Source organism: Thermobia domestica, chromosome 4, assembly GCF_964235325.1.
Source record: "Thermobia domestica chromosome 4, izTheDome1.hap1.1, whole genome shotgun sequence".
Taxonomy (NCBI): Eukaryota; Metazoa; Arthropoda; class Insecta; order Zygentoma; family Lepismatidae; genus Thermobia; species Thermobia domestica.
This window is the reverse complement of record NC_137457.1, coordinates 270,779,820-270,793,705: the sequence shown is the minus strand read 5'-3', so window position 1 is coordinate 270,793,705 and position 13,886 is coordinate 270,779,820. Positions and strand designations below refer to the sequence as shown.

Genomic DNA, 13,886 nt, shown 5'->3' with positions numbered 1-13,886 from the left:
AATTTCGGCAAATTTTCTTTTTAATTCAGAGTCAACATTGTATTTTCTAAAGTGTTACATATTAAGTGTTTTTTATATAAATACTGAAGCGTAAAGAGTGATAAATATGTAATCCTTAAAGTATATATACATATACTACTAGGACAAAATCTAAGTTCAAATTGTAACATAATACATGTCTACAATGTAATAATATAAACAATGCCATTTATGTGACCATTAACATCAAAAAGTAGAACTACTTAAGAGATTTATATTAATAGTTTAAATAATATTTTTTCACAATATATATATATATATATATATATATATCATATACATACATACACATAACAATCACTTAGACCATGGAAATACAAGTAACATTTATATGCTTAGTTCCTCTAGGGAAAAGAGCAATACACTTTAAATGTTACTACCATCTGGCGCTTAAGTCTGTACTATATTAATAACAATATATAGTGTTACGTAAGTAAACATCGGGAATTGTCAATAATCTAATTAATGTAATTACTTTCCAGGATTATCTGTTTCCTACAAATATGATACCTCTGATGACTAATTATCAACAAATGGCTGATTATTATGCTTATTAATTTATAATCTTAGAAAGAAAGTATCAATATTTTATATTTATTTATGGAATTTGAAAACACAAGGTAACATCATTCACTCAGTTTGTAAATAAAAGTAACCACAATTACCACAATTATACTAATTAATCATAATTATAGCAGTTACACTAATTAATCCTTAAAACATTTCTATAAATACTTATTTGGTCTGTCACATATAACTAAAACATTATATATATATATATATATATATATATATATATATATATATATATATATATATATATATATATATATATATATATATATATATATAACATCATTTTGTCCCATTAAAGTAGCTTACTTTAAGTTCAACTTTCTTATTTACCAGCACAGTAATAAAAATGAAAACAGAGAATGAACTATATTTGCAACATTTGTCCATTTTAGATGTATATTTGTGTTTGGTGTATACGTAGACAAACTGAATGAAAGCATTAACTACAAAAACTTCTTATAATGAAATATGAACGTAAAATTCTAAACATACTACATGATTGACACGGTAAATAAGTAAATACGCAAGTACAATCATAATTTTCTAAATCACATTGCAACCGAAACAAATTGTCTTAAATACAATAATCAAAAGAAAGAAATTAAAGAAACCAAAGTTTGTCATGAACTGGAGTTTAGTAACCCATATTTCAACCTGTGAGTTAAATGCAACATATTGTAATTGAATGACAGTGTTACAACATTCACTAAACTTCTGGAACCAAGAAGGTGCAACGCTGTAGTTTACTGCATCTTCTGTTTTCGCTTCAAAATATTTTGGATTGGTGCCAAGGCATTATCGCTGAGTTCTAACTAATACAGTGACAAATCATGTATCAGAGATTGTTGAACACTTATCGTCACGGAAACTGAACACCGTGACCGAGTTGTGGCCTCTCAGGTAAATAATCCGTTTGCCACATTAGCTCTTTGGAACCTTTGACATTATACTTACGATCTGTCTCTGCGAATAGAATTGTCTACTCTCTGCATTGTTTAAATATTGCAATACTTACAACTTGGCTTTGTGTTCTGTCTTGGCTTTGTGTTCAAGTTGATCACTTATTTGTTTATTTATTAACAAGGTATATGGATGTAAAGGAGTCTAAATGAGGATTCTGAAGTATTAAGTACTAAGTTTAAAATTAGAACTTATTAGCCCTAATCATTGATAAGAGCTTGAACTAAGATTGTTCATGTTCCCCGTAGATGTCTACAAAAAATAACCAATATATTTTATTTACTATCAACCTCAGCTATCATACAATGCTACTTATTATTATCTGAGAGTAGAAATATATAAAGTCGGCGCTTCAAATAAAAGTTGTGCATTTTTGGTTGCAGAATCCGGATCTACAGTGAAAATAATCAGTTTCAATTAAAATTAATGTTTTCTATGCCTCCACTTATAAGAAGTCGAATCAACGTAGATTTAGAGTAGTTGAATAGATACTTTAAAATTATTTTGTAATTAATGAATTGAAAGCGTATTTCTCGAAATACTCTCTTTGCTTTCAACCTCAGGGAGACACTAGATGTTATTCTTTTTTCCTTTTTGCGGTTACAGCTTCTTCTAAGAAGATAACAGATAAATGTTTGAACTAAAAGTTAAGTATTTATAGTTTCTGAACTCAATTCTGCATTAAAGTGTGGATGTTTAGATATACAATTTTAAATCTTCTTCTGCGCTACTCTTTGGGGAATGATAGCATGTTCTTTTAAGAATAATGGAATAGATCTCCTAAGAAATAAATTGACAAATATTTCTTGATTTTTAAATTGATAGCGTATTTCTGGAGATGTTTCATTATTTCAACATTTTGGTATACCACGTGTATCTACAAAGTTGCATTCAAATGAAGGTAGCAGTTATGATAATATAGTTAGTTACGCCGGAAATTAGAGAAAATGAGAAAATCAGAGATTAACCATTGTTTTTAAATGAAATGAAATGAAATCTTTCAGTTTTACGTCCCACGGTTATGCCGGTTAGGCTAAAGGAGACGGTGATTATGAGAAATGAGTGAAGTGGTGGAATGAAGAAAGTGGAAAAAAAGGGGAGACTCCGAGAAAATCCACGAGCACGATGTTTATCCACCAAAAAGTCCACAAGGAGCGAGCTGGGGTAAAACCAGGGACCCTAAGCACCGGAGGTGAACGCTCTACCACTAAGCCACCGCGCCCCCAGCAATGTTTTTAATAGCAGGAAATGAGAGAAGAAATCAAACACATAAGAGTAAACTAGATCTTCCTTTATGTCCATATGACAAACTCTTTACATATGGCACTATATGAACTTTATGTATCTTTATATCGGATCATTGTAATTAGAAGTGCCACTAAGTGTTAACATGTAAAACTCACGTTATGTTTGATGCACAACTCCAATAAATTGTATTGGTATACTGTAAGACTGATCTTTACATAGAGATTGTGCAAATGTTTGTTTTGGAACCCATTTTACAAATAAGGGTTTCAATTTTTTATAAACGGACACCCTTCGTAAATCTCTATTATTGTCTCGTTCACATCTAGCTCTGAAAAGTCATATTTGCTCTAAACGATGATGTTTGAAACTTTAATGTATCGTCATAACTTTTAATTGCCCTTGAGTGTTATCATATGTATAACCTTCGACAGATGAATGTTTTTGGAGTACCTCAAGTGGAGGCATCTGACATTAGGACACCTTCGGGAATGATTAAATTAAAGAAAACTACCTTTTCAAAGAACCACTTTGTAAATTTTGCTGATGATTAGTTAAATACTAATGTAATTAAATTGAGTGAAATTCTAAATGTTTTTTCTAAGAAAACGTAACTTCGAAATGGTAAAAATAATTATTGGCATTATTTCTAAATTGAAGGTTACAGACCAAGCTCTACGTTGTAATTCTTTTCAGAAGCTCAGTGTTATAACTAACATCTAGTGACATGTAAAAAGGGTTTTCAAGGTTGAGTTTTGTTGATCAGTGTAACCTCCTGCTTCTAATAAAGAATTATAATAATAATTATTTCGAGAATAAATATAGAACTTTATGATATTTGTTGTGTTATTTATTCTTCATCATTCTAGGTATTTGTGCAAGCATAGCCATCCTAGTGTTAAAATATTCGTTTACTGTGGAAACTTGGGAAACTATGATTAGAGCAAACCCATTTGTCTTTGACGAGCGACGGTTACAGGAATATTGCAAATTAGTTAATTCTATGGTCAGCGGTACAATTACAAAAACTGGTGCCCTCCTAAACAAAATCGAAATAGATAACTGATATATGTATAGCGGTCCTAGGGATTATATTACTACGGTTGAATCGTTCTATGTTCAGTCTTTATTAAGTATTAGCATCTAAGATCAAAGATTACCAAGGAATACCTATTAAGTACACTGCTCCACAAAACTTAAGCAACTCGTGGTATAAGCGACGTGTGGGGCCCATTCAGCACTGGTTAGTGGCATGCACATACACAGAGACGCGTCAGAGACACACAGACAAGGCGAGCACACGTTCTATTGCATAAGCAGCACCGTTGCAAGCGCGGTGAACAAATTATGCCATGAGGCGTACACCACAGCCCAGTAGTGTCCGAGGCTCCAAGCATTGTGTTAGTGGTTCTTGTGTGGGGTACACACCTTGCAATGACTGATAGATGACATTTGAGTGACTTTGACCACAGGCGAATAATTGGGCGGTTGGAATTGGGTCGATCACAAGTGGAAGTGGCGCAGGAATTCAACGTGAACAAAAGCGTTGTGTCAAGGTTGTGGAGTCGCTTCCAAAATGGAGGTGAAGTCAGTAGACGTCATGGAGGAGGCCGTCCGAAGAAGACGCCGGCCGTCGATGACGAATTTCTCACAATTTCTGCCAAACGTAACCGTCAAGAGTCACGCTCTCAACTGGCCAATGAGTTGTTTCATGCTACAGAACAACGCGTGAGTCGTGAAACTGTTCGTCGTCAGCTCAACAGAGCAGGACTGTATGCAGGAAGGCCTGTGCTGTGTGCGCCATTGAAAGTGGAGCACAGACGTGCGCGTTACACATGGTGTCAGGAACATGTTGCAAGGGGGAACGCCAGTGGGCGCGTGTCATGTTCTCTGATGAGTCGAGATTCAGTTTGTCGTCTGATTCTGGTCGGACTTTAGTGTGGAGGGAGCCAGAAACACGCTATCATCCAAACTTCATTGCTGAACGGCCGTCTATGGCGGTGGTTCCATTATGGTGTGGGGTGGAATTATGCTGAATGGGAAAATGGACCTCCATATTGTGCAACATGGCACTTTGACAGCACAATGGTACCGTAATGAAATTCTGAATTCACATGTGCGCAATTTCCGCGGAGCGTTTGGCCCAGACTTCCTGTTCATGGATGACAATGCCCGCCCACACTGTACACATCTTGTTTCCGACTATCTGGAGAGCGAAGACATTACGCGTATTGCATAACCTGCATATTCGCTGGACTTGAATCCCATCGAGCATGTGTGGGATGCTCTTCGACGGCGAATAGCGCAGCACAGTCCACCACCACGCACTCTCCCTGACCTGGGAACAGCTCTCCTCGAGGTGTGGCAACATCTGCCGTAAGACTTGATCAACACTCTGATTTGCAGCATAGAGGCCAGATGTCGTGCCTGTATAGCTGTTCGTGGTGGTCACACGCCATATTGACTGCCTATGCCCTCGCACAATCCAGCTTCACCTGTTGAGGTATTGTTGTGCTGAACTTTTTGGTCACTCTGTATATTCTAACTGTATTGTTCGTCTTCACTTGTGTTGCATTGTGCATCTGGACAGTCGGTTTGTTCATTATATTTGGTGCAGTGATAGTGTCGTTTTATTTTCTGCCACTTTCTTCGAGTTGCTTAAGTTTTGTGGAGCAGTGTAATTGTAACATTTTTTACAAAAAGTAAACATCCCATTACGAGTTCTTCTACAAATATAACTAGACAAAAGGAAACATAAAGTGGATAGAACTATTTTTTCCTTTTCCTTAACCTGAATTTAAGCTCTGTATATTTGGGTGCTGACCATGGTTTCAGTCAAATATATGTCAGTTTCGTTATACAACATTATTTTATGGTATGTTGTGTTTTAGGTGCGGATGCTGAAGTTGGTCACATTGCAGTGTAATCGCCAACTTCTCAAACCTAACGAATATTTTAAAACTATTAAAGTAGTAGCTTGTGGGTCAAATCAAAACAAAATCGGTTTACGTTTGAGGTTGTATGACCACTAAAAAAACTACATGCAACATATTTTGCACAGATTCTATTTTTAACATAGAAAATTACATTTATATATCAACTGTGCCTATTGAATTTGAAAAAGATATTTTAGACATACACGTACTCAAATATACCAACGAGCGTGATGGTGGTATATGTAATTGAAATCGATTTATATATTTACAATGTCAGAGCTAGAGTTCTTTAAAATGTGTTGAGTCTGCTTTTAATCCTCACACAGAAATGTGAAATACCACAAACTGTTTAGTTTTACTGCAACGACACATTGGTAATGTGGTAGTATTTTGAAGAATTTTTATGAATTGAAACAGTGAGACATACCGGGAAGAAATGCATAAATATTCAGTAAGTAATAAATATTAAACCAAACATGAATGGAAGTAATAACTAATTGTCACGTTTCACCATACTTTGCAACAATAAACGAAGTCGAGACCGCATTAAAAAGTGTAATTTGAAAGGGATACAAAGTTTGAAAATCACAAAGCTTGTCAGAAAAGGTTGAAACTTTAGATAAATATATTGACTAATATCATTTTCGCTTCTTTTGTCATAAGAGTATTTTATAATTAAACATTCTTATAATAGCTAAACAAACAATGATTAACAATTATTACAAAGACACTACCGATTAAATGCGAGACCGGTCTACTGTACTTTTGAAAGCAAATAATATCTATCTATCTACATCTCTCTCTCTCTCTCTCTCTATATATATATATATATATATATATATATATATATATATATATATATATATATATATATGGCCGGATTTAGGAGATACAAAGGTGCACCCCCTTCGTTGTAAATACACACTATCTAAAATGAGAACTAGAAAATAGTCACACTTTCCGAAACTTTCTGCCATCATGTTTCCCTTCGAAGCTTAAAAGAAAGCAGAGCTTTGCAAAAGCAATAGAATAAATCGGTTTTCAAAAGGTTGATGGAAAAAGGATTCTTCAAGAAAAACAATATCACATTTGTCACATCGGGAAAGAAGATTGAAACCAGGAGGAGAGAAGAACTTTTTCCTGTACAACACTTGTGATCTTTAAAATATTTTCCTCCGTTCTATGCCAGTGGTTCTCAAACTTGTTGTTACTGTGTCCCACATTAAATAATAAAAAGTATTCTATGGCCCACCTACTTTTATTATAATACACATTCACATTCTACCCATTGGTAGTGTATTTCAAAGCAATTAAATTTTCTAAATCATATCTATAACTCATTATTTTCTAGACTAAGAAAGGAAAGAAATACACATGATATACAAAAAGTTATTGCATAGCAAAATATTTGTACTGCTGTTCATAATGATGCATGTACTTCTTTTCGGTATTTATTAATAACTGCATTGAGGTATCCATGCAGATGAGTTACTTTTAGCCGAAAGAAATTGGACACTTGCAGTCGATTTTTGTATTTAGTCTTTATCCCCATGATTGCTGAAGATCCATCTTCAAATAAATAGGAAGAACTAAATTGGAGTAGCACTTTCAAAGCCTCAGTAGAAAGTTCTGGATAAGTTTGCTAAACGGACAGCCAAACAGTGCCAGTTTAATGGGGCTTAGTTAGTTTCTCTTGAGTCTTGGCTGATATTCAAGTTGAAATGCCACTGACAAACGTGTTTGCAATCCACTTCTGTTGCTTACATGTTTCCATATATTAAAGGAAGTAACATTCAAAATTTCCTTTCAATGCCTCCAAATATGCGGATATTCCAGAAATTACGGAATCGTCTGGATTCACTTCTTTTTCGATTACGAAACTTTGCAATGTTTCGAAACGATCATAATTGTTGTTTTCAATGTTACTCTTCCACAAGACTTCTCCAGGAAACTAAAGGACATTGAACTACTCATTTTTAAAATAAAGTATATTTTGTTTTTGCAAACATTAAAGAGACAGCTGCATTTATTCCAGTTAGTTCAATAACAGTCTGTATGAAAGATTAACATGAAATTTATTTTGGGATGTTGTAAACACCCCGAGCGACCACGAATGTTATAAAGTCAAACTCAATGCTTATTTTAATAAATAAATATTTAGTTGGTTTCTTTAACCGTACTGTAATGTAAATTTTTCAATATAAGGGCCACGTCGCTAGGTGAATATCAGCCGGTGATGATAGAGCAAGTGTAACGTAAATGACTTTTTCAATAACTTTATCTATTATATGAAATTATACGCATGCGCACAGTAGATTAAAGTGTTTCAATGGAAAGATCTTACATTACTTCAGACTCAATGCCCCTTCCTGTAACAGATTTTGACTCACTCACTTTCTTTCCATCCTAACCCAGCCTCTCTGCTGACTGTACAACATGGCAGGACAGGCATGGATTAACCACTTACACTTCAACTCATTAACAAATGCTTGCAATTTTCATTTTCTGAATAGTACTTTACAACATACGTTTCTCCATGAAAATGAAATTTTCATAATTGGAAGGAAAAATTTCTCGTGACCCACAAAAGAGCAATACGCGGCCCACCAATGGGTCGCGACCCACACTTTGAGAAACACTGTTCTATGCATCAGTGTTGACAGGGATAAAGAATATTGTCACGTGGCTTTGAAGAACACTGTGATTTTTCGTAGTTATTGCTGCACCCCCTTCATACAATTCTGGATTCTGCCCTATATCATATATATAGGTCTTAGTAATGTGAGTCATTGTTCTGTTTCTCTCTACTTTGACCAACCTTTAAAATATTGTTTATATGCATTTTCCGAGTGACAGAATATCTATGTGTTAATTTTTTCAATTTATAATTCTGCTGTGTGGAAGTTTAAAGATGTCCATCATGAAAACTGAAATGATTGACGAAGTTAGGGAGATCACAGTAAATGGTCAAAATGGAATGTCCTAGGACATATCAGACTTCAGAAGGTATGAAAATTAATGGTAGTACACAAGCAATAAAATGGTACTAGTCAATGAACCGTAAGCTTTGGAACCGCGTGCGTTTTTCAAACTCACTGTCACTATTGGACATTTTACGCCATTCACATCCAAGGACATGTAAAAAGCAATTGCTCCCAAAAATCCTTGGAACAAGTTTTGCTTGTGCACGCACAAATATCAATGTATTGTTCTTTATCCTCCATACTGTAATATTTTACATTTTGTTTTACACCAGCACATTTTCGTTATTACTAGATTCGATTGCAAAAGGGGACATTCATTGAAAAGCCAGTAAGAGATGTTGTACTATAATGCTGCCAAAATGTCTTGATCCGTGGCAAAAAGGCGAACTGAACTCACACCCTCGACACACCCACGCGTTGAACCAATAAGGGTTCAGCTGTTGTTAAGCGAGAGAGCCTTGTAGCTGTGGGAGTGGATTTTTTTTTCAGCCGATGGCAACGCTTGAAACGGAAGACTAAGTGTCAAGTCATGTGGTATATCTATAGAACCGATCACAAACAGGTTATTAGCAGAGAGAGCGAGAACACGGAATCGACAAGGAAGATTGAAATTTAAAGTTGTTGCCACGATAGGGTAAATGACTTTCTCACTAGCCTCTTTCCGATATTTATGGACTATGTAGTAGTGTGTGCAGTGTGAAATAGTTTCAGTGTCAACTGTAAAATAGTAATTAATATTGTATCTTAAACTACAATAGAACTAGAATTTATTGTTCGTACGCACATTTTGAAACGAAAAAAATATATTCTGAAGCGCCTCATTGTAATTAAAAATATGATTATTGGCAGTTACTTACATGAGTTTATGTAATTATTTTTTGTCCTTAAATTCTGCTGAAAATATTTTCAAATAAATGCTTTATGTCTCTTAAATAATGGAAGATAGTAATATTATTTCTTCTTATTTTCAGCAATCAACAAGACGACAAGGAAAATTTAATTTTAAACAGAATTATAGGAAGAGATTTTCAACGTCTAAAGTATGATACGGATGTTGTTTTGTTAAGACACCTGGAACCTGACAAATTACAATACTGAAACAGACATTTTTCTTGTTTATGTTTAAGTTTTGTTTCGAATAACTTCAGATAATGCTGTCCAAATTATTTACTTCACATATGACTGATTATCTGTGTTTTATTTCTGACTTGTGTGCAACGTGTTCAGAAAAAATATCAAGTAATCGCCGAACGTATATAACCAATATCATATGACAAACACAATTGCAATAATTAAATGAAACACGGAGAAACCAAAGCAAAATTTCAAATTTCATTTTCTCTGAAGCATATTGTCAGTTACTGTTTAGAGTCTAATATTTGAAAGCATGTCAGGTTCTAGGAAAATTAAAATCTATTTTAACGAAATATTCTGTAATACGATATAAAGACTGGGATTTCGAACAGACTAGCAATCATTCCAAGTAGCATACAACCTCTAATTTTAACACATCATAGTAGAAGAGACAGTGTAAATGTCTGCGACAATATACGTTCACCAGGGTAAGGAATGTTAATAAAGATACATTACATTTTCTTTTTAAAAAATCACTAAAGAAAGAACAGTATACATGTTTAATTTTTTAAAAGAATGAAATTACTTTCTATGAAATACTATGTCAATCATATGTTAACTAGAATATTCTATACTACTAGTCTGATAGTAATTAAAGAAATTTCAATATTATTAAACACGCATATTCATTTATATGAAGGTGAAATCCACAATGTTTGCACTTATGTATGATTACACTGTCAAGTTAATGTTACAGAAGCTGCTGTGGTACTTTTATTATCTGTTAAAATATTATAACACTCAGGAGAAAATCAATCTCTTCCCTCTACAAAGGATATTGGTACACTTCTCTTCTTACGTAGTAAGATTTGTTGATATATGACTAAATGGACTGTTATAACTTTTGCACAAGAATGAAGTTAAAAAATCATTATTTTGGGGGTCCTAAAAGGTTAATGAAAATATATTTGTTGATGTATCAAAGTGGATGTTCAATGGATATCCAATCCAAGAATTATTAACATGCAAGTGAGCGAAAAGTGATATTAAATCTATGCCTACTATGAAGGCATCACATGAATAAAGGCATATATGAAGTTATATACAAATTTCAATATCTACTGTTAATCGAATAACAAGTTAGACCACTATATCAATACAAGGGAAAAAATTAATACGAGAATTTGGAAAATCCTCATATACTTTGTACTATATATATATAGATATATGTATGTATGTGTATATTAGAGGCGGACGAATATAATCTTATGCGTCACTTCCGATGAAATGTTAATAGAGATGGAATGGGTTGCGATCGAAGCAAAGAAGAATGTGCAAGTAGTTTAATTTCAGAAATGTACCAGCATATTACTTGGGAAGCTTGTTAGGTATTTAATATTGCATTGAATTGCATCGAGAAGATTAGCCTTTTTACCCGTTTACTCATAGGTTGGAAAGTTTAACATACCATTACGTTGTCCGTCATATATATATATATATATAAGGAGGAAGTAATAGAAACATGTCCTTATATGTAACCCAAATTCCACGTTTACGATTAAATACTGCTCCAACGCCTTTTTTCGATATGATGAACACAGGAGACAATTAGGAGTGCACGGAATTGTGAGTTTAATTCCAGAATTCAGAAGGCTAACAATTCCGGATATTCTTGGAGTTCCGTAATTTTAGAATTTCATAATTTCAGAATTACAAAATTCCGAAATTCCAAGATTCATTAATCACGACTCCCTGAAACTTCGGTAGTAATGAATAAATTCGGAATTACGACTTCAGAATTCTCTTCTTTTTCTTAATTTTGAATTAAGTTTCAAGATTCTGGAATTGCAGACTTTCCAAGTTTCGAAATTTCCGGGTAAAGTTCCAAGATTCCGAAATACGGGATAAAGTTTCGGGATTCTTCTGAAGTGACCGAAGTATTAATTTTGATTCCGGAATCGAGATTTTCATTCAGAAATCTGGAAATCCCTACTCAGTATTTCGGTGCCCATGAGTGAACACCGTAAAGGAAACTCAATTTTATATTATGTCTATAAATTGAATGACAAAATTGTGCTCTTTCTCTCTCCTTCCCCCCCCCTCTCTCTTTCTCTCTTTGTGTCTGCCTTAACTCAAAATGAGAATTTTTAAGTATGTAAATACATGCGATACAAAGAAATAAAGGAATTTATTTTTGCACTATTCTTCTAGTCATAATAAAAGAAAGTACTGTTGTAATTTAGAATTTTATATATATATATAATTTCTGAAGGGTCTCAACCGCACTTTTTCTAAACAATTTGTAAAACAAAGTTTCAATTTAACGGAAGAACTACGTATTTATACTTTCTTAAATTGTATCAGCCGTCTATCCTTAAAGAAAAGAAGTAAGTTAACCAAAAACACATGCGTTAGTCCCTGTGTTAGCTATGAAGTCCTTTGGAAAAGTATTTTAGGAAAGTTCAAGTAAACCAGCATAATATTTATTGAACAACGATGAAATTATTCCAAATAAGGTGGATGTTTCTTTTGTATTATTTCATATTTAAAGGGCAAACATGCAAAAACATTAAAATAAACAAATCGAATGTTATTGAGAAACAAATGGTGATGAACCAATCAGATGCTGAAATTTGTGTACTACAGTAGACTAAAAGATTTCATTTTTCATATATATTTTTTGAACTTACGAAATTAATAATTTCTGCACTATTTCACCTAAAATACTTTGCGTGACTACTAAGAGAATATATACTTTAGCAGCTATTTATTTGTATACTGACCATAGGCTATATACAAAGCACGAGCTCGACAAGTTCTAGCCCTTATCGTATCCCGCTTATGAACTTCTGCCCTTTACCTTTGCTTTACTCCGTATCTTTTCAAGTTTTGTCCTTTAACTGTACTTTATCCCTTATCTTATAACTCCTGTGAATTTCTACAATTTACATTTACTTTACTACTGCACAAACATCTATATTTCATGATCACCTTGCCCACATTTTCCAATTCATATAGTAAGTAGCATATATAGAAAATTTTTCCCATATCATCTTTAAATCCTTAATTAGCTAACTATGTATGGAAGCTTAATTATCTTTCCAATTAGCTACTTCACTACATCAGTTACTTTCCCATTCTTCATGTCTTCACGTTGTTACCATCATATTTATACTATCTCTCTAATGATATACTTTCACTTACCTAATTTACTAATATATTATATTCGTTCATAATCCCATACGTTTCCCATCCTCTAACAATGCGCACGAGAGGAGGCAGATCTCGGTATCGCATCGTAAAAACGATGATACATGAAACGATTTGCACATTATTGAGTTCAGAACGACATATACAAATTCTTGTCTCATCTCCAAAACCACTGTAATTTTTAAAATTATTTCGAAAACGGTATTCACTCAAAAAAGAAATTATCTGTCTTGGATCAAAAAGCAGCATTTATTACCTTAAAAAAGTACAGGATATCTAAGTTTGATAGTTAATCTTTAGAAATCCATCTTTATTAATTATTATGTAAAAACAGTGACGTGTAGACAATTGTATAAAATATTTACATAGTAAATCATCAAATAATAATAATAATAATAATTATTATTATTATTATTATTATTATTATTATTACAATATTAGTGATATCACTTGGGTTGTTGTACACATTGTTTATTTAATTTTGTGTGCACCATTGGTATACAGGACAACATGTCTATAGATTTCAAATTTAATATAAATGGGATCTTGAGGTGTCGGGATGGATTAGTTGGTTGCTTTAAATTTTAATTTCTTTCTCAGCACCGACAATGCATGAGACGTGTCCTTTAGCTTAATATAATCCGAGCCACATTACGTCACGAAGAGAATCAAGCTCATGTCATATCCTAACCTTATAGTCATGATGTAGCTTTGTATCGACATCGACTGACTATATATTTATTGTATACAGTAGAGTGAAAACCGATTGTACTAGAATTTGAACGTGTCTTGTAGTGTATCATACACGCCCTACCGGAAGTCAAGGAAGGCACTGTACCACTAGTTAGATAATTTAATAATA

At 33.5% G+C, this 13,886-nt stretch overlaps 1 protein-coding gene across 5 annotated transcripts in view; it reads left to right on the top strand.

Moving 5' to 3' along the window:
• Positions 1 to 10,485, top strand: part of LOC145683507 (uncharacterized) — a 51,338-nt gene extending 40,853 nt beyond the window's left edge. For 4 of the 5 annotated variants that reach the window (XM_081754846.1, XM_081754847.1, XM_081754848.1 and 1 more), the window contains exon 6: positions 9,712 to 10,485. In XM_081754846.1, the coding sequence (XP_081610972.1) occupies positions 9,712 to 9,786 (75 nt within the window). In that variant the 3' untranslated portion in view covers positions 9,787 to 10,485. Of the gene's footprint in view, positions 1 to 521; positions 660 to 9,711 lie in introns of all 5 variants that reach the window. The other variant, XR_014131127.1, reaches the window with a different exon arrangement.
• The last annotated feature ends 3,401 nt before the right edge of the window (positions 10,486 to 13,886 follow it).